Source organism: Rhinopithecus roxellana, chromosome 2 (assembly GCF_007565055.1).
Source record: "Rhinopithecus roxellana isolate Shanxi Qingling chromosome 2, ASM756505v1, whole genome shotgun sequence".
Lineage (NCBI taxonomy): Eukaryota > Metazoa > Chordata > Mammalia > Primates > Cercopithecidae > Rhinopithecus > Rhinopithecus roxellana.
Genome location: NC_044550.1, coordinates 17,988,458 through 18,014,846, shown reverse-complemented (window position 1 = coordinate 18,014,846; position 26,389 = coordinate 17,988,458). Strand labels below are relative to the sequence as shown.

General features: G+C 34.9%; 1 protein-coding gene across 2 annotated transcripts in view; it reads right to left on the bottom strand.

Moving 5' to 3' along the window:
* GSTCD (glutathione S-transferase C-terminal domain containing) overlaps positions 1–26,389 on the bottom strand; it is a 137,628-nt gene that overhangs the window by 95,975 nt on the left and 15,264 nt on the right. For both annotated transcript variants that reach the window (XM_010371555.2, XM_030915874.1), the window contains 2 exons: positions 22,945–23,196; positions 21,277–21,370 (listed from right to left, as the gene is read on the bottom strand). In XM_010371555.2, the coding sequence (XP_010369857.1) occupies positions 21,277–21,370; positions 22,945–23,196 (346 nt within the window). The remainder of the gene's footprint in view (positions 1–21,276; positions 21,371–22,944; positions 23,197–26,389) is intronic.

Genomic DNA, 26,389 nt, shown 5'->3' with positions numbered 1-26,389 from the left:
CAAGGGGTAGTCACCAGAAAGACCAAGACATGATTATAATCTGAGAACTTCAGACCCAGCTCCCATTCTCTGGAGAGGGGAGAGGGGATGGAAATTGAATTAATAATCAATCATGCTTATGTGGTTAAACCCTCCATAAAAATCCCTGAAGCAGGGGGTTCTGAGAACTTCTGCATTGGAGAACACAGCCATGTGCCAGAAGGGTGGCACACCTCAACTCCACGGGGACAGAAACTCCTGTGCTCAGGACCTTTCCAGACCTTGCCCTGTGTATTTCTTCATCTGTTGTTCATCTGTATCCTTTACTACATCTTTTATTAATAAACCAGTAAATGTAATTCAAGTGTTTCCCTGAATTATGTGAGTTATTCTTGAAAATTAGTTGAACCTTAGGAGGGTGTCATGGGAACCATGGCCAGTGGTGGGAACCATGTGATATGGGTACATGTCACAATCTAGACCTTGTGATTGGCATCTGAAATGGGGGGCAGTTTTGTGGAACTGAGCCTTTAACATGTGAGATCTAACACTATCTCCAGGTAGATGATGTCAGAATTGAATTGGAGGATACCCTGCTCATTTCTGCTGGAGAATTTCTTGATGTGTGGGAAAATCCCTTCATGCATTCAGTATCAGAAGTAATGTGTTGCGTTAGAGTATGAAAAACACTTTGGTTTTTCCTCTATCTCAAAGAAGTCACAGCAGGAGATCAGATAGTAAAGGAGATATAGGTCAGGGAATTTATTCCTCTGGCTCTTATGCCTGAGCGTCACCTAGAGCTCCCTCCCTGCCTCCTTCCCTTCCTTCTTTCCTTCCTAGACAGGGTGTCACTCTGTTGCCCTTGTTCTCTCATTGCCTCCCTTCCTTCCTCCTGCCTTTCCCTCCCTCCCTCCCTCCTTCCTTCCTTCCTCCCTCCCTCCTTCCCTCCCTCCCTCCCTCTTTTCTCCCTCCTTCCCTCCTTACTTCCTTCCTTCCCCGGATCTCACTCTGTTACCCAGGCTGTGTGCAGTGGTGTGATCCCTAGTAGCAGGAACTACAGGTGTACATTACCACACCTGTTAATTTTTTTTTTTTTTTTTTGGAGAAATGAAGTCTCACTGATGTTGAACTCACTGATCTTGCTCAGGCTGATCTTGAACTCCTGGACACAAGTGATCCTCCTGTCTCAGCCTCCCAAAGTGCTGGGATTACAGGAATGAACCACTGCACCCAGTCAGAAAGCAACTTTCTAAGTCATTTTCTATAATATTGCCTTTTACAGTTAAGTTTTCTCTCCTTTTCTTGTTTTGCTGAAAAATATCAAATGTGAATTATTTCCCTAGGAAATGGAAGTATTTAGTCAATAAAGTTATTAAAAAGGGGTGGGGCATGACCCTATTTCCAGCCCCTCCAAACATTTTAATATCTTGTTTATTAGAGTGCACACTGCCACAAAAATACTTTTGCTTTCTCATTTCAACAGACAAGTCAGAGTAAAACCTTCATATAAAATAATCTGTTTTTAAGATAAGGAGTTGTCCTGGGAATTAAGACTTTGCCCCAGTTTTAGAAAATATTTGCTGTGTAATCATATGCAAAATTTCTATTTTTTTCCTAGGAAGCATATGTTTGCATTTTTGTGTACAGAATACAGTCAACTTTCAAATGTGACTACAAATTTCAACATAAAAATACATTTAACAATGTTCCCCAAATAAGCATACAAAATTCACATCTATAAACATTATACTATGGATTACTAATATTGCATATTTATGCCATTTAAATAATGATGGTTGTCTATTTATAACTACATTTTTGCCCTATGGTTAAGGATAACATTTTTCCCCTTCTGACGATTCAATCTTAGACAACTGTATTGTTTAAGTACCTGTGAGCTATTGTTATTACATAGTTATTAAGGAAATTTCCTTGCTTCAGGTATCTCTCCAATGTGAGTTGGCCTAATTAAATAAAAATAATGAATGGGCTTGGGTGCTAAGAGGAGCTGGTTCAAAGCATGGAATAAAATAGTTCCTTGTATAGTTGAGCTGATTTTTATCATAACTGTCTGGAATAGCACAGAGAATGCCAATTTCAATTGTAATGAACAGTACTAATTAGTTCCCATTAGCAGAAAAACAGGTATCCACATCATTAGTTTTCCCTCCAACTCCTATAAGCATTAGGATTAAAAAAAAAATTCAGGAAAGTTTAGCAATGTCAAAAATTTTTAAGCTTAAAAACAATATTACTGTGAGATATTTAAAAGAAGTCTGGAAAGGTAATACAAGAGATAAATTATTCAAGAAAAAGCCTTTTTGCAAATGTACAAAATGGAATTAATAAAGAGCCAGTTTTGCATTAATTATAAACAGAAATAAACTTCAGGGTTTTCAGAGCAGGTATGCATAGTTTATGTATAAATTACAGTCATCCATCAATATCAGTGAAGGATTGATTCTATGACCTCCCACAGATACTAAAATCTATGAATGCTCAAGTCCCTGATACAAATAGCATAATATCTGCACATAACCTATGCACATCCTCCCATATACTGTCATCTCTAGATTACTTGTAATACCTAATACAATGTAAATGCTATGTAAATAGTTCTACTGTATTATTTAGAGCATCGTGACAAGAAAAAAGTCTGTACATGTTCAGAACAGATGCAAATTTTTTTCAAGTATTTTTAATCCCAGGTTGGTTCATGAATACATCCAACTGCACATATAATTTATATGTAACTACAAATAACTCTGTGAATGGTTGCCATTGTTCATTCTTTTATCTTTATTAGAAATCATGCTGAAAGCTGGAACTAAATGCTTTATTGCAATATCTTTGTTTTAGAGAAAACGTTCTTTCCTGTCCCTCATTGCTTCTGGATGACTCTCAACAGTAAGTTTTGTTCTACTTAAAGTGGTTTATTGCTAAAAGTTTACCCATTAATAATTTATGTCAAATATTTACAAATTTTCATCTAAAGCTGCCTCATTCTAAAACACCACAGCCTTTTATTATGGTATCCAGGATTTGTGATCAATGGAAAAACTCATAAAGAAAAAAATATAAAGTGCTTAGGAAAAGTCTTATCTTGAAATGGATACATATTTCTACCCTAAGATAATGCAGATGCTGCTAGAAACATAGTAGAACTGGGAATTGCTCCAGATAAATTCACCAGGAAGTCTTGCTAAATTAAAATGGCCCCACACAACTACATTTCAATACTAATTGAAGAGAGAATTGAACCCTTGGCTGGTAAAGGTTTTCAGAAACAAGCATTTCATTATTCACATAAATCCTGTTTTAACCTTTGAAGCAAAATGATCTCTGAAACATATTAATACTTAAAAATAGTAAGTACTATTAATACTTAAGTATACCTTTGAATGGATAATTTGAAGTTTCTTACTAGTAAACTCATAATATCTCTAAAATAAACCATGGTAATTTTCAAACTTGCATAGTGCTATGACAAACAACTTAGTGAAGTCAAAACCAAACCCAAATCGCCTTGATTATTCAATAAACATTCAATTTGTTCATTTCCCATAGACAAAAAAAATTCCCAATTTTTATACCCTACATATGACCTAAATAAAATAAACCTCAGATAAATTTGTATGATCACATAGATGTTTCCTCACATCAAATAACTGTATTTTGTTTTAAAAAGCAATACTTCTAGAAGATTGTATGTAATATACCCTTGATATTGGCCATCAAAACCTTTACTGATAATCAGTCATTATGGTCTCTGTAAAGTACTTAAAAACATGGTCTATAAATAGGGTTCTTGAAGTCTAACCCTACAGAAGAGAACAAAGCATAACATAATACTAAGAATTACAGCAAATCTAACTCCAAGAAGAAAAAAGACTTTTAACCTTTCTCTTTTAATCACATGCTACAGTTAGTATACTTAAAACAAACAAACAAAAAAGCATTGTATTTTCCTAAGAAGACAATCCGGCTTCATGGCTCAAAAAAGAAAAAGAGAGAGAGAAACCCAGTGAGCCATACAATATGTGGCAATGAGGCACTAAAGCTGTGAGCCCATTTTACCAGTGCTGTCCTACCTAAAGAATTGCCATCTCTATGTTAGATACAGGGCATGTGCCTATTTTTGTTGAGGACTCTAAAGTATAAAACTTGAATTTAATCTAGCTACTCTTTCAGGCCTTGCTTACAGCAAAGTAGTTTCATGGGATTTAGGTAACAGTATAATGTTATACAACTGTGCCCTCTACATATCTAAGCTAAACTTAAAGTTCAAAACGATCTCATTCACTCAGTCATTTTTACAGTCAAAATAAGATACTTAGTTTCAGTTTTCAGTTTTTTGAATGGAGATGTATAATTGAAATTGGATACTATTAAGCTTTCAGTATGAAAGAATTTCCCCTACTTCTCCTTCTCCATGAACATAACATCTATAACACCATAACATCTTCGAAGTTTTCAGGGAGCCTAGGGTAAACTATTAGCCAGGCTTAATTATTGAACTACTCCTAGACTATATTAATCACTGTTCTGAAGCAATGTTGATAAGGAAACTCAAATTATGCTACGCCAGTTTGACTTTATCCATTTCTCTGTGAGCTTAGGAATAGCAACTTGTTAAGTCTGACTGTCAAAGGTGAAAGTCAAAGTTTACCTGTGTATACTAGTACTGCATTGCTATTAATTACAAAGAAAATATATTCAGATGTCTTTGCAGCTCTTGTCTTGTATTAAACTATCATTTGATTTACACCATCTCCCCAATTTTTTTGTTTGAAAAAAAGGTGAGCTGAGAAGTATTTCAATATTCTTAATTTTCCTGATTTTTCCAAATATTTCTGCTTAAATCATTTTTAATTTTTTTATTTTGAAACGTTTATAGACTCACAGGGAGTTGCAATAATAGTGTAAGACTCCCATGAACTCCTCACCCAGATTCTCCAATGGTTACACCTTAAATAATTTTAGTACAATAACAAAACTAGGAAATCATTATTAGTACAATACTGTTAACTACAGACCTTAGTTCTCACAAGTTTTTACATGCATGCACTTGTCAGTATACGTATCCTTTTATGCAACTTGATTCCATGTATAAAGTTGTGTAACAAACCCCTCTCCACAAGGGGGCACCTTGCTAACGCCATTCTTGATCCCTGTCAAATATTAACCTCTTCTCCATCTTTTTAGTTTTATCATTTTGATAATGTTATATAAAGGCAAACATACAGTATAGGTAACCTTTTCAGACTTTTTTTTTTTCATTAACCACAATGCCCTTGAGATCCATCCAACTTGTTGCAAGTATTAATAGTCCATTCTTTTTTATTGCTGAATAGTATTCCATTGCACAGATATACCAGCATCATTCACCTATTGAACGATATTTGGGTTATTTCCAGTTAGGGGGCCACGAAGGATAACATTGCTATAAACATTCTTGTGCAGATTTTCATGTTAATATAAGTTGTTATTTCTCTGGAATGAATCCCAAAAAGTGCAATTACTGAGTCTTATGGTAGTTGCATGTTCAGTTTTGTAAGAAACTGACAAACTATTTTCTAGAGTGGCTGTACCATTTTACATTCCTACCAGCAATGTATGCGTGATCCAGTTTCTCTGCATCCTTGTCAGCATTCAGTGTTGTTACTTTTCAATTCTAGACATTCTGATAGGTGTGTAGTAATATCTCATTATAGTTTAAATTTACATTTTCTTCATATTAATTGCTAAAATAGAAGAAATTTTCATATATGCATGTGCCATCTTATATGCTCTTTGGTGAAATGTCTGTTCACGTCTTTTGCCCATTTTCTAATTGGACTTTCATTTATTTGTTTAACTGTTGAGATTTGAGAACTCTTTATATATTCTTGATCCAAGTTCTTTGTCGAATTTGTGAATATTTGTGGTTTGCAAATATTTTCTTCCAGTCTAGAGCTTGTTTTATCATTCTTTTAATAGTCTTTGGCAGGGCAAAGGTTTTTAATTTTGATGAAGTCCCATTTATCAATTTTTATAAAATGGATCACGCTCTTGGTGTCATATAAGAATATACTGCTTACTCTTTGCTTAGGTCCCAAAGCATTTTGTGTATATTTTCTTCTAAAGCTTTATGTTTAAATTTTTATATTTAATTCCATGATCTATTTTGGGTTAACTTTTATATAAGGTGTGCAATTTAGGTAGAGTTGTTTTTTTTTTTTTTTTTTTTTTTTTTTTGCCTATGGATGTCCAATTGATAGAGCAATGATTGCTGAAAAGACTATCCTTCTTCCATTGAGTTGCTTTTATACCTTTTATGCTTCTCTATTCTGTTTTATTGTTCTATATGTCTATCTCTCCAATTACTATAGCTATGTAGTAAGTCTTAACACTGACTAGAGTGATTCTGTTTTTCTTTTTCAAATTGTTTTTTCCATATAAAATTTAGAATAAGCTTGTCTACAGCCACAAAAGGTCTTCAGATTTTGATAAAAATTATGTTGTACCTACAGATACATTTCAGGAGAATTTGATTAAATTATGTTTTGTGTCACTTCATGTGAAATTTTTAAGAACCTTTTAAAATTTAAATAATAAAATATATTATCAATTATAAAACTGTGCATTTTACATGGTTCTTTTTTCTTATTAAACCTTTTAATGTTTCACAAGAAGACAGTAACACTGAAAAATAACAGTACCTTTCTACTAGCTCTCTACTTCTTTGTTACGTTCCTCACCAATAAAGATTATATGGTACATTACTTTTTTATTTTTAAAAGTTCACCAAATGAGTTATGGTTTTCATTCAAACCTATTGTAAAATATTCCTATCAACAGTAACACCTGTTAATTGCCAAGCATAATTATTCTATTTAAAAAAAAAAATGTTAATATAAGGAATGCTTAATGTCATAACTGAGATAATTTTGCCCAATAAAATTTTATCCATCGCTTTGCCAGTTTAAATTCTTTTCCTATTACTCTGGCTGACTTCTCTAACTTTCTACCAGAAAAATAATGAATTTAATACATGGTTATATATATCACTCATATATATAATATATAATACATATCATATGTAATATATATCTATTTCAATTTCTATAATTGATACACATGTTTTTGCACTAAATCCAAAGAGTATTATTAAGCAGATAAAAACCATGTTCTTGCCAATCTTGTTATATTTTAAACCATTTAATATAAATTGTGCCCATATTTATATATAGAATTGTTTAGAAGCATTTAATTTCAGATTAAAAATAAGTTTAAATACTTTAAATAATATTTTGACAAAGCAACAAAATGCGCATTGAGAATTTCACTCTTAATAGAAGAGAAAATACTCAAAAATTGGTAGAGTTCTGAGTCAAATATGGGCAGTTTTTGAATTTCACAGCTAAATATAACTTAGAGAAATGAAAAACATTTAAGTTAGGAATATTTTTCCCAGAAAATGAAAAAACAAAACAAAACAAAACAAAAACCATCTCTTTGATCTCATACTATTGATATGCTTTTAGTATTTTGTTTTTTCTTCTTGAGATGGAGTCTCGCTCTGTCGCCCAGGCTGGAATACAGTGGCATGATCTTGACTCACCCCAACCTCCACCTCCTAGGTTCAAGAAATTCTCTCACCTCAGCCTCCCAAGTAGTTGGGACCACAGGCGCGTACCACCACACACAGCTAATTTTTGTATTTTAGGTTGAGACAGCGTTTTACCTTATTGGACAGGCTGGTCTTGAACTCCTGACCTCAAGTGATCCACCTGCCTCAGCTTCCCAAAGTGCTGGGACTACACGCGTGAGCCACCATGCCTGGCCACTTTTAGTATTTTAAATGCCAAAAAGTTCAAAATGTAATAGCCTTAAAATCTAAAGTTATTTAATATAAACAACAACAACAACAACAACAACAACAAAAAACAGTTTATACTGTCTAACTGGATAATTTTTTAAGAGTAAGAAAACAAATGTGCTAGTTTTGAGTCTCATCTAGTGTGGTAAAGTAGAAATAATAAGAACCCAAGATGAGTATTTCAGAAATAAAATTTTCTTAAAATAGACCATTATTTTTATTTACAGTATCAGGATACTTTTACTTCCACTTATATTTGTCAGTATAACTGGTCTAAAATAGACATTCTCATAGTTAGCAAATAGCACAGAGATATGCACAAACCCTTATATATGACTTACTCTTTGCTAAAAACAGAATAAGTTGTAAAGAAATATTTGAACAGGTTTGATACTATTCATGTTATTTGGGTGGCAAAGAGTGAAATCAAGCAGCCAGTGCATGCATTATATTGGTTCCCTAGGGTAATACTTCACATGGTGTGGTTTCCAAAGCAGTAGAAGCAATACACAGAGATATTTCTTAGAAATGCAATTCTAGGGCTCTACCGTAGACCTGTAAGAGAAACTGTGGGGTAGAGCCCTGCAATCTGTTTTAACAAGACTTTCAAATGATTCTGATAGATATCCTAGTTTGAAAAGTAATGATTTAGGACAAAGCAGCATCTGGATGTCCTGCCTACTGGCCTTAGAAAAACCTTTTGTGTTTTGGATTCCCCGCAAAGGACAGCATTACTGACATTGTGGATGAGACCATTCTTTGGTGAATTTTTAGCATCCCTTGCCTTCTGGCAAGAATAGCAATAAATAATGTGCCTACATATTTACCATATACTCAAGGGTTGGTAAGAACCTAGTTAAGAATCAATAATAGGGGAAAAGGCTGCCTTTAGCCCTTTCATTCTTCACCTTGTATCCACCTCTTTCCAAAGACCTTGACCACACTCTTCCCTCGCTTCCCCAAATCACTTCTGCTGGGAGAAGAAAGAAGGGGTGCTGCTGTTGGTTTATAGAAACACAACAAAGGAGTAGGGACTATGGCACACAGACTTTTTATTGAAGCCAATTTTTATTAGTTATACATCACTATCTTGTTTTATATTTTTTCCTAATGTTAAGCATCAGTTCATTCTTTTCAACCCCAAATATTTTACAGAAAATAAATGGGAAAAAACCAGAGTATTTATATAAATGATCCTCATAAGGACAAGTCTTTACATTTAAAACTTTAGTCAACAATAATAACTATACATAAAGGTTGATAAGAATATCTCACTACTAAGAGAACAATCTGCTACTAGAATTAAAAAATTTCATCTTTCCTAGAAACATCAATTCAATCAGTGATCTACGTAAAGAGTTAGAATATACTGGTTCATAATTCTTGTTCTAAGATTTCATTAATTATTATCCCAAGCAATGTCATCTGCTAGCTTTAAAGCCCCCTAGAAAGAAGACACTATAATATCTCCTTCTGATAATATTTGAACAGATAAAACTCTGGCATTAAATTTTTTCCTTTTATCTCAGCTGAGAAGTACATACACTTGACCGACAGGTTTGAACTGCTCTGCTATCCCTGAGACTGCAAGACCAATCCCTCCACCTCCTCCTCATCTTTAACTTACCTAAAATGAAGATGATGAGAATGTACACCTTGATGGTGATTCATTTCCACCTAATAAATAGTAAATATATTTTCTCTTCCTTATGATTTTTATCACCTTTTCTCAAGCTTACTTTATTATAATACATATAACATATAAAATATGTGTTAATCAACTGTTTAGGTTATTGGTGAGGCTTCCAGTCAACAATAGGCTATTAAGTTTTTGGGAAGTCAAAAGTTATATGCAGATTTTCAACTGCATGGGGATACAGCGACCCTAACCCCCATGTTGTTCAAGGGTCAGTTGTACTCTAAAGTAGGGGACAAGGATGAGGGTGAATGGGTGGTAATGTTTAAGGTTTTTATGCACTCTCCCCATATTACTCTCCCTAGAAGATGGTACTTTCATGTAGCTTAAAAGCAAAACTAAGTTCTCAGGTACATTTAATGGGGCCACATTTCTAAGACATCGAATGTGTGAATAAAAGAGATTATAACTGGAACAACACCTAAGCACCTTCTTGTCTTCTTTATCTTATGTAAGGTCATGCTTCTGACTATCTTCCCTCCTACATGATTGATATAGTTATTATGAGCTAGTAGCAACCTCTAATATAGGAACCACCTACCTAAGAACTACTGGAGAACAGAGAGGGCCACAGTGAAATAATGCCTGGATTAAGTGGCTTAGGCCAGCTCTGTTCTAGGTCTTAAGGCAAAAGACCATAACCCTCTTTTATACTCAGAGGACAAAAATTCACAAGGCAAAAACAGTGGGTGACTCTGGACTTAACAAAGGAGTCCTCAGGCTCAAACAGTATTTACCCTCATTCATCACACAAAGAAGGAAATCACAGAGGTATTTGAGGCCAAATAGTAAAAGAGTATGCAATAGCCTGGATGTTCTCAGTGAAGTAGAAAACTATTAGTTGAATATTGATGATCACAGCCAAATCTCTTTGTGTTAGGGAACATGATTAATACTAACTAAAACCTTTCATTCTTTACTTTATAAAATTCATTTTGTACAGAATAGCACAAGAATCTGTATGAGAACTTTGACTATACATCTCACTTCAAAGATGAAAATAAAGGTAAACCATCTGGAATTCAACTCAGTAGGTATATTTCTCACACAGATGTGGGTATAGTAATTCTGAAACTACTGTTCACATATTGAGAGACTGACAAAATGAGCAAATGCAATAATGACGTTAAGGGCTATTTTTTTACTGTTAGAAAAGGCAGATACAGATACTGAATTTGGAAAAAGCAGGAAGAATCCTATATTATTAGATTTGAATTAGATGTATCTGTATAAACTCACGATTTTTAGTATACATATATATAGATAGATGGATAAAAGATATAGATACATCAGTAGACATTGATGTGTATAGTTGTATATGTATGTGTATGTGTACCTGAATGTATGCATACATCTATTTCCTAATAGATCTATACATACAGGTCCCTACTGAGATGACCTAGAAGCTATAACAGTTCATTAACAATGAGCACACCTAGTGCCCTAATCTTAATTTCTAAATGCCCTTCTCTAGTAAAGGGATCCAGGACTCCTTCGAGAAACAGCTGACTCTACGGCTGGGGCAGGTAAATGACACGATAAACCTGTAATATGTCGTTATGCCAGAAATTAAGGAAGTCGCCATAGAATGATTGGGAGCGTTTCCAAAGGATCAAAAGTCAGGTTGCCACTCACAACCTGTGACAACTTGAGCATTAAAACTAATAATAATAGTGTTGAATTATAAGTCACTTAATAAAATAAAAATTTATGAGTTAATACTGATGGTAAATAAGGAAATAAAAAGAGGAGAAAAAAACTTTCTTACAGAAGAGTGGCAACTAACAAATATAGAGGGATGTCAGTTGAAAATCACCATTTTGTAACTATCATAGGCAAGAAGCATCCAATGAATATAAACTAGTGAGTGCAAAGTTGAAAAGAAACAAGTTATTACATAGTCTCAAAGTATCTCTCTACAAATTACTTATTAATTCAATAAAGCTTAACCAAATAGCACTGTGTGCAAACTGACATAATGTGCCTCCTGATAGGCTGCACTGAAAAGAATAAAACATCGCATCTGTGATATTCCTGCCCAAAATGCATAACTTGAATCTACTCATGAGGAAAATCAGACAAATCCAAATTGAGAGACATTCTATAAAAATATGGCCTGAACTATTCCAAAAATGACCATGTTATGAAAGACAAAGGCTGTAAACTGTTTCATCTTAATGCAACTAAACGTGCCAAAAATCTGTCAGACTATAGGTTACATAATAATGTGTACTAAATTAAACATCCTGTTTGATAACTATACTATAAAGATGTAAAAGAATGTTCTGTTTCGGCTGGGTGCTGTGGCTCACACCTGTAATCCCAACACGTTGAAGCCCGAGGCGGGCGGATCACGAGGTCAGGAGGTCGAGACCATCCTGGCTAACACGGTGAAACCCCATCTCTACTAAAAATGCAAAAAAAAATTAGCCACGCGTGGTGGTGGGGGCCTACAGTCCCAGCTACTCCGGAGGCTGAGTTACGAGAACGGCGTGAACACGGGAGGCGGAGCTTGCAGTGAGCCAAGATTGCGCCACTGCACTCCAGCCTGGGAGACAGAGCCAGACGCCATCTCAAAAACAAAACAAAAAAAGAAATGTCCTGTTTTCAGGAAATATTTAAGCATTTAGGAGTCAAAGTGAACACTGTCTGCAACTTACTCCCAGTTTATTAAAAATATAATAATAGGCCGGGCGCAGTGGCTCACGCCTGTAATCCCAGCATTTTGGGAGGCCGAGGTGGGCGGATCACGAGGTCAGGAGATCGAGACCATCCTGGCTAACACGGTGAAACCCCGTCTCTACTAAAAATACAAAAAATTAGTCGGGCGTGGTGGTGGGCGCCTGTAGTCCCAGCTACTCGGGAGGCTGAGGCAGGAGAACGGCGTGAACCCAGGAGGTGGAGCTTGCAGTGAGCCGAGATCATGCCACTGCACTCCAGCCCGGGCGACACAGCAAGACTCCATCTCAACAACAACAACAACAACAAAAATATATATATATATAATATATATATAATATATATATAATGTACATTAAATCCTCAGTTCTCTTTTCTTGAAACTAAAAAGCTCAATTATTTCAGCCTTTGAAATCTACATGAGATAAAAGAAATTAAAGACTTTCCTAGATAAAGCAGAAATTTGGGACATTTAAAAAAAGAATCTGTAGTTTCAAGTCATTCAGTTTAATAAAAAATAATTGAGTATCTAGCTCAAGGAGTCCTACATTCAAAGAGTTCACAGTCTATTGAAGAAGAAAAACATGCACATAAATAATTAGTGTAATAGAAGCATAATATAAATACAAAATATGAAGTATAAGAAATTACAGGCACGGTGGCTCACGCCTGTAATCCCAGCACTTTGGGAGGCCAACGCGGGTGGATCACAAGGTCAGGAGATCATGACCATCCTGGCTAACATGGTGAAACCCCATCTCTACTAAAAATACAAAAAAATTAGACGGGTGTGGTGGTGGGCGCCTGTAGTCCCAGATACTCGGGAGGCTGAGGCAGGAGAATGGTGTGACACCGGGAGGCACAGCTTGCAGTGAGCCGAGATCGCCCACGGCACTCCAGCCTGGGTGACAGATCAAGACTCTCTCAAAAAAAAAAAAAAAAGAAAAAAGAAAGAAATTACAAAAGGTCCAGCCTAGGCAACACAGTGAGACCTCTGTCTCTACACAAAACTGAAAAATCAGCCAGGTGTGGTGGCATGCACCTGTAGTCCTAGCTAATCGGGAAGGTAAGGTGGGAGGACTGCTTGCACTCAATAGTAGAGGCTGCTGCAATGAGCTATCATTGAGCCACTGCACTTCAGTCTGGGTGACAGAGTGAGACCACGTCTCTAAGAAATAAAAAAAAAAAAAAGTAAAAACAACAAAAAAGAGAAAGCACTAACAGGATATCAAGAGGTAGTAATTAATGTGACTTCCATATGAGCAAATATTTAACATTCACAATTTCCTAGGCACTGTGCTAATTGCTTTCCGTATTAATGCACTGACTGTACCAACAACTCCATAAGGTATACACTATTATCTCCATTCCACAGATGAGGCAACCAAGGCACAGAGAAGATGAGTATCTGGCCATGGGTTATCTAGCTAGGTAGTTAACTAAATTTCAGGCAGGTTGACTCCATAGAGAAGACTTAATGAAGGAAACAGCATTTGAATTGATCCTTAAAAGGCAAATATAATTTCAACCAGCAAGGGGACTGGGAAGAAGAATATTCAAGGCTGGAAGAAAAAAGGAGAGACATGTAAATAGTAAATATAGGTTGTATAAAAGAAACAGTAAAAAGTTCAAGGGATGGTAGATAAGATATGGGGAGAGAAATGGGTAAGAGCAGAGGATGGCAGATTGGATGGGCCTAAAAAAAAATAGCTTCTATCATGAGGATTAATACAGCCTTTATTAGTAAAAAGAATAGTTATTGTAATATGCACCCAAATCTTGATGTAATTCAATGAATTCAGTATAAGGAGTCAGTCGTTGAGACATCCAAATATCCAAATGAACCAAGTACCAATAAAATCTTACTATAATACAGGTTGTATTAGAGATTTCTCCTGACAGTACAGAAACATACATCTTAAGAGTGTTTTCATAGTGATCCTTCACACCCCTACATAGTTTTATTTCACAAAGGTCCTATTATCATGCAATGTTTGAAATTACCAGAACTGAAAACAACAAACTTAAAATGCCACAATTCTACCTTACTTTAACAGACTGTAAACCTTTTAAGAAACAGTGAATGTAATGTGAGTAAACCCTATAGCCCTGCTGTTAAGAGTTGCTTCTTTGTCATAATATTATGAAAACAACATGATCCAATTAGAGCGATGCAATGAGTAATATATTCCATGGACTCTGTTAGATATTAACTTCTAACCAGAAAAACGACCAGCCATGAATGTTTAATGTGAGATCTCCTTCAGTTCGTAGCTGATGTAATTGTTTGCTCATACTAATAAGTGAAAATATTATTTTGGCTCCAAGTAAATAAATTATGGATAAAGCAAAACATGTGGCATTTAGAAAACTCTGTTTTCATTTCTTGATAAACATAAATATTAATGAAAATTGGATTTTTAAGTTTAGTAAATTCTAAGTTTAGTTTGTTCAAAATCAATATTATAACATAAGTGTGTACAGTCAAAAATCAATTGTAAGTACCATAAAAACATTTAAATTTTTGAAATGTCAGAAAATATATAAAATTAAAACACTAACAAATTATTTACTATCTTTGTATACAATTAATAAAGGACCAAAAATTCAATTTTATTTGTCACAGTATTATGACAAATTCATGTATAACCACAGAAGAGTCTGAATAGTCAAAGCAATCCTGAGCAAAAGGAACAAAGCTGAAGGCCTCATACAACCTAATTTTCAAATATACATACATATAATTTTCAAATATATTTATTTAAAAACAGTAAAAACAATTTTATTTTTATAAAATATCTTTGGGGCAGAAATATTAATTCTCCAATATGATCTTCTTCCATACTGAGAGAATTCTAAATTATTTCCTTGATTAACAGAACAGAATTGACCCGTAAGATACAGGCAATATTAGGTAGTATCACAGAAAAAAAGAATATGAAAAGGGAAGGCAACTACTTCAAAGAGGATTAAAAATTAAAAGTTATATATGGCTAAATATAAAAGTAAAGAATAAGTGAATAATTGAAGAAATTGAGCTATTCTAAAGAATTCTCTATCTAAAAAACACCTAAAATGGTATTTAAAATTAAACAAGCATCCTTTACATGTCTAGGTGGGTTTCTCAGAATAAGGAAAATTTATAGAGCTTTAAGAACGTGAGGCGGTAAAAAGTTGGGGGATTGCTGAAAATTTATATAAGTCTTGAACTGACACTATGGCTGCTCTGAGGGTATTTGCTAATAATAGGGACCCAGACTTTAACAGTAGGACAAAAAGAGGCCAGTCCTTCATCCCAGCATGATGGAGAGTTGGAACAAATATCACTACCTGAAAGCAGAAACCTTCAAAAGCTATATTCCCTCTGAAAAGACACATGAAAAAAGTTCTACCCAACAACAAAGGAAGATGATAAAAGGTAACTTGTCTGTTTAAGTCTCAGTTTTAGATGAAAAAATGTTTAAAGAATCTGTGCTTAAGAAGCCCCTAGCACTCCATATGCCTGAGCCTCCCATACCCCCACCACAAAAACAGCCTAAACAACTAATAAATAACTACATCACAATGAAAATGACTAAAGGAGAGTGCTGGAGTACATCAAAGAAGTAACAGAAATGCAGGTGAACACAGGAACTCAGGATAGCCGTACAGAGAACTGAAGGAAACACCTGGTCTCCACCACCCCACTCCCCAGCAGGGATCAGATGGGAATTCGGAGGAACTTCTCCCCATGGGGAAAGGCTAGCAAAAGGCAAGCAAAACTATAGTCCTCACTCCAGTAGTGAGGACTATACTTGTTCAAAGTGTTGATCGGTGTAGTGAAGCCCAGCTGAGGGAGCTGCCTGTAGTCCACATAGCCGTCTTCCCACAGAGAATGAGCTGACAGTATGCCTTGCAGCCTGGGGCCTATGTGGCTACTGCACAAAGCCATCTTCAAACTGGAACTACTGTTGGAGTGTTGCTCGGAGGCGAGTACTCACAATATCCCTTCATCTCTGAGGCTAAGCTGCTGCCAAACCACTCTTGCCCAGTGCCCTGACATCCCCAAGCCTAGCTGTGACCAGCTCTTATACCACTCCCTGTGGGTTCAAGCAGTAGTGGAGCTGCTTCATGCACTCCTCCTAGTCCCCACTCACAGCTAGAGCTGAAGCTGCGCACTCATTCCCGGAGAAATGGTGTTCTGGCAGAATCGTTCCATCCTTCAGTCATGTCTGCACCTGCTCTTAGGGGACTGAGCCGAAGCTGCATACTGCCTCTAAGGAAAATGATGGCCTGAAAGAGCTGTTCTAAAAATCTCTCCCAGTCTTTGCTATACCGTGCCTCTCTGGACCAGAACTGAAGCAACACAAGACATCCCAGGTAAATGGGGCTTTGACCAAGAGCAGTCATACCCCTCTGTGTGTGAGCTGAAAAAGTACACAGTCTCTTGGAAAAACAGTACCTTGGCCACCAACTGCAGTCATGTCTTCCCAATGCCTATGCTGAAGCAGTGTCCTACCTCCTAGAAATAGACCAATTATGAGTAACAAGATGGAATTAGTAATAAAAAGTCTCCCATCAAAGAAAAGCTTAGGACTTGATGACTTCACAGCTGAATTATACCAAACATTCAAAGAAGATCTAATACCAGTTCTTCTCAAACTCTTCCAGAAAATTGAAGAGGAGGGAATTACTCAAAACTCATTCTATGAGGCTAGCACTACCATGATACAAAAACTAGACAAGAATACAACAAAAAAAGAGAAAATTATACAAGAGAAAAAGAAAACTATAGGCCAATATCCCTGATAAAGAGTGATGCAAATATCCGCAACAAAATACTAGCAAACAGAAAATCCAACAGCACATTACAACACTCATTACCATGATCAAGTGGAATTTATCCCAGGAATACAAGGATAATTCAACATATGCAAATCAATAAATCAGATACATTATATCAACAGAATGAGGGGCAAAACTTATGTGATTATCTCAATAGATACACCAAATGCAGTTGATAAAATTCAACATCCTTTGTAATAAAAACTCTCGGCCGGGCGCGGTGGCTCAAGCCTGTAATCCCAGCACTTTGGGAGGCCGAGACGGGCGGATCACAAGGTCAGGAGATCGAGACCATCCTGGCTAATACGGTGAAACCCCGTCTCTACTAAAGAATACAAAAAACTAGCCGGGCGACGAGGCGGGCGCCTGTAGTCCCAGCTACTTGGGAGGCGGAGGCAGGAGAATGGCGTAAACCTGGGAGGCGGAGCTTGCAGTGAGCTGAGATCCGGCCACCGCACTCCAGCCTGGGCGACAGAGCCAGACTCCGTCTCAAAAAAAGAAAAAAAAAAAAAAACTCTCAACAAACTGGGTATAAAAGGAACATGCCTCAACATAATAAAGGTCATATGTCAAACCCATAGCTAACATCATACTGAATGGGGAAAACTGAAAGCTTCTAAGAACTGGAACAAGACAAGGATGCCCATTCTCACCACTCTTATTCACCATACTGAATCCTACTAAGTCCTAGCCAGAACAATTAGGCATGAGAAATAAAGGGCATCCAAATTGGCAAGGAAGAAGTCAAATTGCCCCTATTTGCAGATGACACAATCTTATATATAGAAAAACCTACCAAAAAGCTCTACCAAGAAACTCTTAGAACTGATAAAGAATTTCAGCCAAACTGCAGGATACAAACTCAACATATAAAATTCTGTAGCATCTGTATACAGGAACAACAAACAAGACAAATGAGAAAAAAAAAAAATGAATTTAAAGAAGTGAAAGACTTTTAGAGAAAAACTATAAAACACTGATAAAAGAAATTGAAGAGGACACACAAAAAAAAGACATCCATGTTCATGCATTAGAAGAATTAATATGTTAAAAATGATCATAGTACCAAAAGTGATCTACAGATTCAATGTAATCTCTATGAAAATATTAATGACAATCCTCACAAAAATAGAAAAAAAATCCTAAAATTCATGTATAACCACAGAAGAGTCTGAATAGCCAAAGCAATCCTGAGAAAAAGGAACAAAGCTGAAGGCCTCATACAACCTAATTTTCAAATATACTGCAAAGTTATAATAACCAAAATAGTGTGGTACTGGCATTAAAAACAGACACATAGGCCGGGCGCAGTGGCTCAAGCCTGTAATCCCAGCACTTTGGGAGGCCGAGACGCGTGGATCACGAGGTCAGGAGATCGAGACCATCCTGGCTAACACAGTGAAACCCCATCTCTAAAAAAAAAATACAAAAAACTAGCTGGGCGAGGTGGCGGGCGCCTGCAATCCCAGCTACTTGGGAGGCTGAGGCAGAAGAATGGCGTAAACCCGGGAGGCGGAGCTTGCAGTGAGCTGAGATCCAGCCACTGCACTCCAGCCTGGGCGACAGAGCAAGACTCCGTCTCAACAAGAAACAGACACATAGACCAAGGGAACAGAATAGAGAACCAGAAATGAATCCACTTGTCTTTGTCCATTTGTATATTGCTATAAAGGAATATCTGGGGCTGAGTAATTTATAAAGAAAAGAGGTTTATTTGGTTCACAGTTCTGCAGGCTATACAAGAAGCATAGGGTCAGCATCTGCTTCTGATGAGGGTCTTAGGAAGCTTCCACTCATGGCAGAAGGCAAAGGGGAGTAGGCATCACATAGCAAAGGGGAGCAAGAGAGAGAGAGTAGAGGAGGTACCAGGCTTTTATCAACAACCAGTTATCACGGGAACTAAGAATGAGAACTCACACATTACCATGAGGATATCACAAAGCCAATCATAAGGAATCTGCTCCCATGAACCAAATACCTGCCTTGAGATCCCACTTTCAACATTTGGGTTCAAATTTCAACTTGAGATTTACAGAGGACAAATATCCAGTGTATCTCTACTCATTTATAGCCAACTCATGTTTTACAGAGGTGTCAAGGACATTCACTGGGGAAAGGACAGTCTCTTCAATAAATGGTACTAGAAAAACTGGATATCCATATGTAGAATAAAAGTAGACTTTATATTTCATCATATACCAAAATCCACTCAAAATGGATTAAAGACTTAAATGTAAGACCCAAAACTATAAAACTACTAGAAGAAAATATAAAGAGAATGCTTCTAGACATTGGACTGGGCAAGTTTTTATGAATAAGACCATAAAAGCATAGACAACAAAAGCAAAAATAGACAAATAGAATTATATTGAACTAAAAACCTATATAGCAAAGGAAACAATCAACAAAGTGAAGAGACAACCATCAGAAAGAGAAAAAATATTTGCAAACTATTCATCCAACAAAAGATTAATATCCCGAATACACAGGGAATTCAAACAACTAAATAGCAAAAACAAATAAGTAGTCATCAAGAAAATGCAAATCAAACCCACAATATCTTCTCATCCCAGTTAGAATGTCTATTATTAAAAAGTCAAAAAATAACATGGTGAGGATGCAAAGAAAGGGAAACTCTTATATACGGTTGGTAGGAATATAAACTAGTACAGCCATTATGAAACACAGTATGGACTTTTCTCAAAAATGAAATTAGAACTATTATAGGATCTAGCAATTCCACTGTTGGATATATATCCAAAAGAAAAGAAATATCTACACTTAGTGAAGAGATATCTACACTTACATGTTTATTGCAGCACTATCCACAATAGCCAAGATATGGAATCAACCTAAGTGTCCATCAACAGAAGAAGAGATAAAGAAAATGTGGTACATATATATGATGGAGTACTATCCACTCATAAAAATGAAATAAATCTTGTCATTCACAGCAACACGGATGAGCTTAGAGGACATTATTCTAAATAAAATAAACCAGACACAGAAAGACAAATATCACATGTTCTCACTTATATTTGGAAGGTAAAAAAAGTTGGTCTCAAAGAATTGGAGAGTAGAATAGTGGTTACTAGAGCCTGGAAAGGACAGAAGTTGGTTAATGGATATAAAATTACAGCTAGATAAGAAAAATAAGTTCCTGGGTTCTACAGCACTGTTGGGTGACTATAATTAATAACAGTTCAAATAGCTGGAAGAGCAGATTTCAACTGTCCCTAACACAAAGAAATGATAAATGTCTGAGATGATGAATATGCTAATTACACTAATTTGATCATGACGCATTGCATACATATATCAAAATATCACATTGTTCCCCATAAATATGCACAATTATTATGTGTCAATGAAAAAATAATAAATATAATTAAATTTAAACATTTTTTAAAGAAATTTGAAGCTGAAAAACCAACGCTAAGTGGTCTTAAGTCGTAGTAGGTATAAGCAAATATAATCCCTTTCTGTGGGAATATACCCTTAATCCAAGTCCCACAAGACACCACAGATTGAGGTAACCCCAAATGAATTCACAGTCTAAAATTACAAAACTCACAGGAAAATAAGGTACCAGAAATAAAGTCAACAGAAAAAACAAACAGCAGAATTATACCTCTATGAACATTAAGTATTAGAAATAACAAGTACAAAATATAAAATAACGATTATCTATTAGAAATAACAAATATAAAATATAAAATAACTATGTTTAAAAAATTATAAAGAAGAAACAAAAACAAATCAAATATAATTTCCAGCAAAGAAAAATATAATCATTTAACTTCAAACAATAAAACAATATTTCTCAACAATATTTTAAACAATTGGAGAAAATGGATTATAAATTGGGCATTAGATGATCATTAAAGTTTCTTAACTTTTATTAGGTATGATAATGGCATTGTGATTATTTAAGATATCAATATTTTAAAAATATGAGTACTAAAGTATGACATGTTACCTGGAATTTTTTTTTTTCAAAATATGTCAGCAAAGAAAAAACAGTAACAAATAAAACAATGTAGAAAAATGTGAGAAATATTAAATCTAAGTGGTGTGTATGTATATATAATTTTCATAATAAAAATAAAATGAAAACTCAACTGATAGTGTAATCAGAATGTTAGAGAAAGCCAAAGGGAGATTTACAGAATTATTAGACAGATCTGAAGACAGTATCCAAATTATGAATAAAACTTAAAGAGAAAAGAAAACTCACCTTCCTTTGGGCTGACTGCTGCAGGGAGAACATTCCAATCAACAGTCCAAGTAGGGCAAGGGTGGGGAGAAAACATCACTTCAATGCCCTTTTCCTAGAAAAGGAAACAGCCTCTTTCTAAATTAAGGAATTAATATAGTCTTATTATATTCTTGAAGGCTAAAAATTATATTTCTATATTGGTAAGGAGGAGGATAAATAGTAATAATCATCAGCTATTCCCTAAAATACATATTTTAATTAAATAAAAATACAATGTGTTGAGTATTTTGACATCACACTATCCTATTTTTTTATATTGAGATAATAAAAAGTAATGCTATTTTAAAATTATTACTAGAAGATCTATAGAAGTAATAAGCTACCTAGAAATATATTGGATACCAAAGAGAAAGTTCAGCTGAAGATGAAAATGTTATCAAAAACAATCCACACAGAAATAATAAAGAACTCTGCATAAGTCCATCAAGGTCTCCGTTTACATATATGAAAACCCCCACAGCCTAAAAGCTACCACTTTAACACATACCCCAAAACACCACTCATACTAGTCTTTTATAAGCGTCTTTAATGTCACTAGAGAAAAACTTCTCTGGTTTAACCAAATGGTTCCCAATATTTTCAAGAATTAGAACCACTTTTCAATATATTAAAAAAATTGCAGGATCCTCTCTGTCTTAGAAGCTGTACATTTGTTTATTTAATCTATGTACAGTGGCATGGCATACACATGGATTCACAGATCCCTTCCAATCACATTCCAGGTCCATAGTCCACAGTGTATATCTATATCTATATCTATATCTATATATCTACATCTGTATCTATGTTTAGATATCTCCATGGCTCAGTTACTTTTATCTTTAGGAATAACCTATTCAAATAAAAAATCTCTGAGACTCCAGCATTAAATGCTTTGTATCAGTTTATGAGATTACTTTCCATTACAAAAACTACTTGAATTTGCGTCCCAAAGAAATAGTACAAAGAATCTTTCATTAGGGCTAGAGAAACCTAGCAACCTCCACCCTCCCAAGTTCAAGCTATTCTGGTGCCTCAGCCGCCTGAATAGCTGGGACCACAGGCATGTGCCACCACCACACCCAGCTAATTTTTGTAATTTTAGTAGAGACAGGGTTTTGCCATGTTGCCCAGACTGGTCTCGAACTCCTGACCTCAAGTGATAGGCCTGCCTCAGTCTCTCAAAGTGCTGGGATCACAGGTGTAAGCTACTATGCCCAGCCTCATCTTTATATTTCCTTAACTTGAAATCATTATCCAAACTAAAAAAGGCTGAGACTAAAACTTTACAACAGAAAAAGATTATGTTAAAATAGTACACTTGACCAGGTATGATGCTACCTTGGTCAATATCCTGAATATTAAAAGAAAAAAAAAAGAAAGTTTTGAGAAAAATGCTTTTTAAAAGTATATATTGTGACTTACTTGGCTCCAAAAATACATAATACTAAAAGTTTTAAATTTAGTATACTTCACATAAATGAAAAAAGTAGCAGAAATATGAACTGGCAAAGAGTGAAGTAAGAAAGCTACAAATAAAATTTATAAAAAAAAATGTCAACAAATGATTACAAGTTTGAGCAGAATGCTCAGCAACATTATCACATAGAATTTTTGAAAGAAAATGTTAATAACACAATTAAGTACCATTAACTTGGCCATGGTTGGTCTTGGTCCTCCTATAAATAAAGGATCGCTGTGCTCTTCTACACCTGGGACTTCACTTAAGTTTGGACACTGCTCAGTTGAGATTGTCAACAACTTTGGTAAATGGAGAAATTGGATCCCACACTTAGAAGCTGCTGTTTTTACTCTTGGCACTTCCTGAATCCTCTGGTACCAAGAGGCTAGCAATGGAAATTCTACCAGCTTCTCAGAAAATTTCTTGCAGATAATTACCTAGGTAGGAAAATAAGAAAACACATTATTACATATATTTTGTTTGTAACAGCTGCATTGAGGAACTTTACAAACCACAACATTCACACATCTAAATGTATAGTTCAAACAATGAGTTGTAGTAAATGTATGCAGTAATGCAACCATCTAGTTTTAGTACACTTACGTCACTCTTGAAATTTCCCTTGTGACCATTTGCACTCTATCTGTGCTTCCACAGTCAGTTGCAGACAAGCACTGATCGGCTTTCTATGTTTATAGTTTTGCCTTTTCTAGAATTTCATACAAATGGAATCATAAAATGTGGTTTTCTTGTATCACTTAGCATTATGCTTTTGAAGTTAATCCATATAGTTACATTGACCAATCATTTGTTTTTTATTAAGAGTAGTAGTCATTGTGTGGATATACTGTATTTTCCTTACTCATTCACTTGTTGATAGATATTTGCATTTTCCTGGTTGTTGGCTATTATAAATAATGCTGCTACACATTATAACGCAGCAGTGTTTATGTGGGACTGTTTTTCATTTCTTTGGAAATCTAAGAGTTAAACTGCTAGGTTTTATGGTAACTGTATATTTAACTTTTAAAGAAATTAAAATCTTCTCCATGGTTGCCATTCCATTTTACAATTCCCACTAGCAATCCATGGAGGTTCCAGTATCTCCACAACTTGTCAACACTTGGTATTATCAGTCTGTTTGATTTTAGTCATTCTTGTGAGTATATAGCAGTGTCTCATTGTGATTTTAATTTGCATTTCCCTATGACTAATGATGTTGAGCAACTTTTCATGTGATTATTTGCCATTTGTATATCTTCTTTAGTGATGTGTCTTATATGTTTTTAAGATTAATTTCATAGCATAAAAATTGGAGCAATTCAGCAATGAGAAAATGAACAACACAATTAAAATGAGCAAAAGATCTGAGTAGACAACCAAAAAAGATACACAGATGGCAACTAAGTATATTAAAAAATGCTCATCATCATATATCATTAGAGAATTATAAGTTAAAACAAGGAAATGCAACCACACACCTATCAGAATGGCAAAAATCCAAAAACTGACAACTCCGAATGATGGTGACCATGTGGAACAACAGGAACTCTCATTCATTGCTGGTGGGAATGAAAAATAGTACAGCCACTTTGAAAGACAGTTTGGCAGTTCCTTACAAAGGTAAATATACTCTTACCATACAATCCAATAATTGTGCTTCAAATGAGTTGAAAATTTATGCCCACACAAAAACATGAACACTGATGTTAACAGCATCTTTATTCATAATTGCCAAAACTTGGAAGTAACCAAGATGCCCTTCAGTAGATGAATGGATAAACTGTCGTACATCTATACAATGGAAAACAACCATCAATAGAAAAAGAAGAATATAATAATTCCTAAAAGAATCAACATAAATAACAATGGCATTTGCAAATATCTATGAATAGTACAATTGAAAATCATTTTGGAAAATTTTACATCTTATATTCAACTGTCTATCATCTTTCATTGGTAGTATATTTTTAACTCTCTCTAAGAACTCCTGTGTAATCAACTGCATTCCCATCTGGAAACCCTTTCATCTATAATTCATGCCCATGAACACATTCCTCTGTTCCTGACCCTCAGTATACTTGATAAGTTCTTAACACACTGCATATAGAGAGTTAATTGGACAACATTATATCAAAAACCTAAAATCCTTAACATATACTTACACAAATTAGTTTAAGTGGTTAATGGGGAAAGAATTAAAATCAGTATCAAATTCCTCAACACAAATAATGTAACACTTTTAAATTATCACAATTTACTATCTGTAGTCTATAATCATTGGTGTATTTTGACGGGTCTCAAAAGAAATTTTTCAGCTTACTGCAGAAGTGTAAAAATGGAGAGCTTGTACTATTAATAGTGATCTAAAGGTCCATATTTTTGTGTGTGTGAAGCTATCTTCTCTGTATGTGAACTATTAGGCAGAATCTAAATGATATTCCTTACCAATAATGTAAGAAGCACCTTTGAGAACCATATTTTTAGAAATTACACAATGAAGTAAGGAGAATATTTTACTAAAGAAAATAGTAAAAGTATAAAAGAGAAAATTGTAAACATTTAAAACTAAAAAAGATAACTAGCACTATTTGGAAGATTTTTTTTCAAAAGCAGCACTTAAAGTAATACTTTTATTTTTTCAAATTAGAAAAATTTGAAATTGTTCCTCCTGACACAAACTCATATATTTTTGTTTTCCCTTGGTCAGATGCTTTCTCTCTAGCACTACCATCAAATTCTATTTTCTTTAAAATTTAGAGTGTTCTTGCTTCTTTGAGAGGCAACAAATGTTGTGTCCACAGAAACCACTATGTCACAAACACATTATGACGTATGATTATGAACAGATAGATAAATAAAAAGGTCAAGTCACAGGAAATCTCTACAAATATATCTAGCAGTAATACCAGAGCATGAGATAGAAAGAAAAGAAAATTAATAAGAAATTCATACACATATATTATACTGTATTTTATGTGGACTTTAAGATTAAATGAGCACAAGTAATTGATTATAAGAACAAGGACTGTATCTAACTCTCTTTGAATACTGAAGCACTTAAAACACTGCCTTGCAAATAATACCCTGTTGAGTGAATAAACAAATGATAAAGAATCCATTTATTTAGAGAATAATTCCCTCAATTAATATTTTTCAAGCTGCTATTTATCACTCATTTAGGGGTTGTGAAATCAACATAGCAGGTTTTTAAAAAATGAAATAGAAAATATCAGAGTACACATCCCGTAAGTTATTTTGTAACTATTTATATATTTTTTAACATATTATTTAAAGATACACATTTATTTCTACACTTATTCAACTTGTAAAATGTATTACAATTGTCCCTCAGTATCCATGGAAGATTGGTTTCAGGACCTGTATCAGACACCCAAATCCACGGATACTCATACTCATTTCCTTGATATAAAATGGTGTAGTATTTGCATATAACCTATACACATCCACTCCTATACTTTAAATCCTAGATTACTTCTAATACCTAATACAACATAAACACTATGCAAATAGTTATTCTGTATTGTTTAGGGGATCATGACAAGAAAAAAGTCGGTATATGTTCAGTACAGATGCAATTTTTTCCAAATATTTTAAATCTGCAGTTGG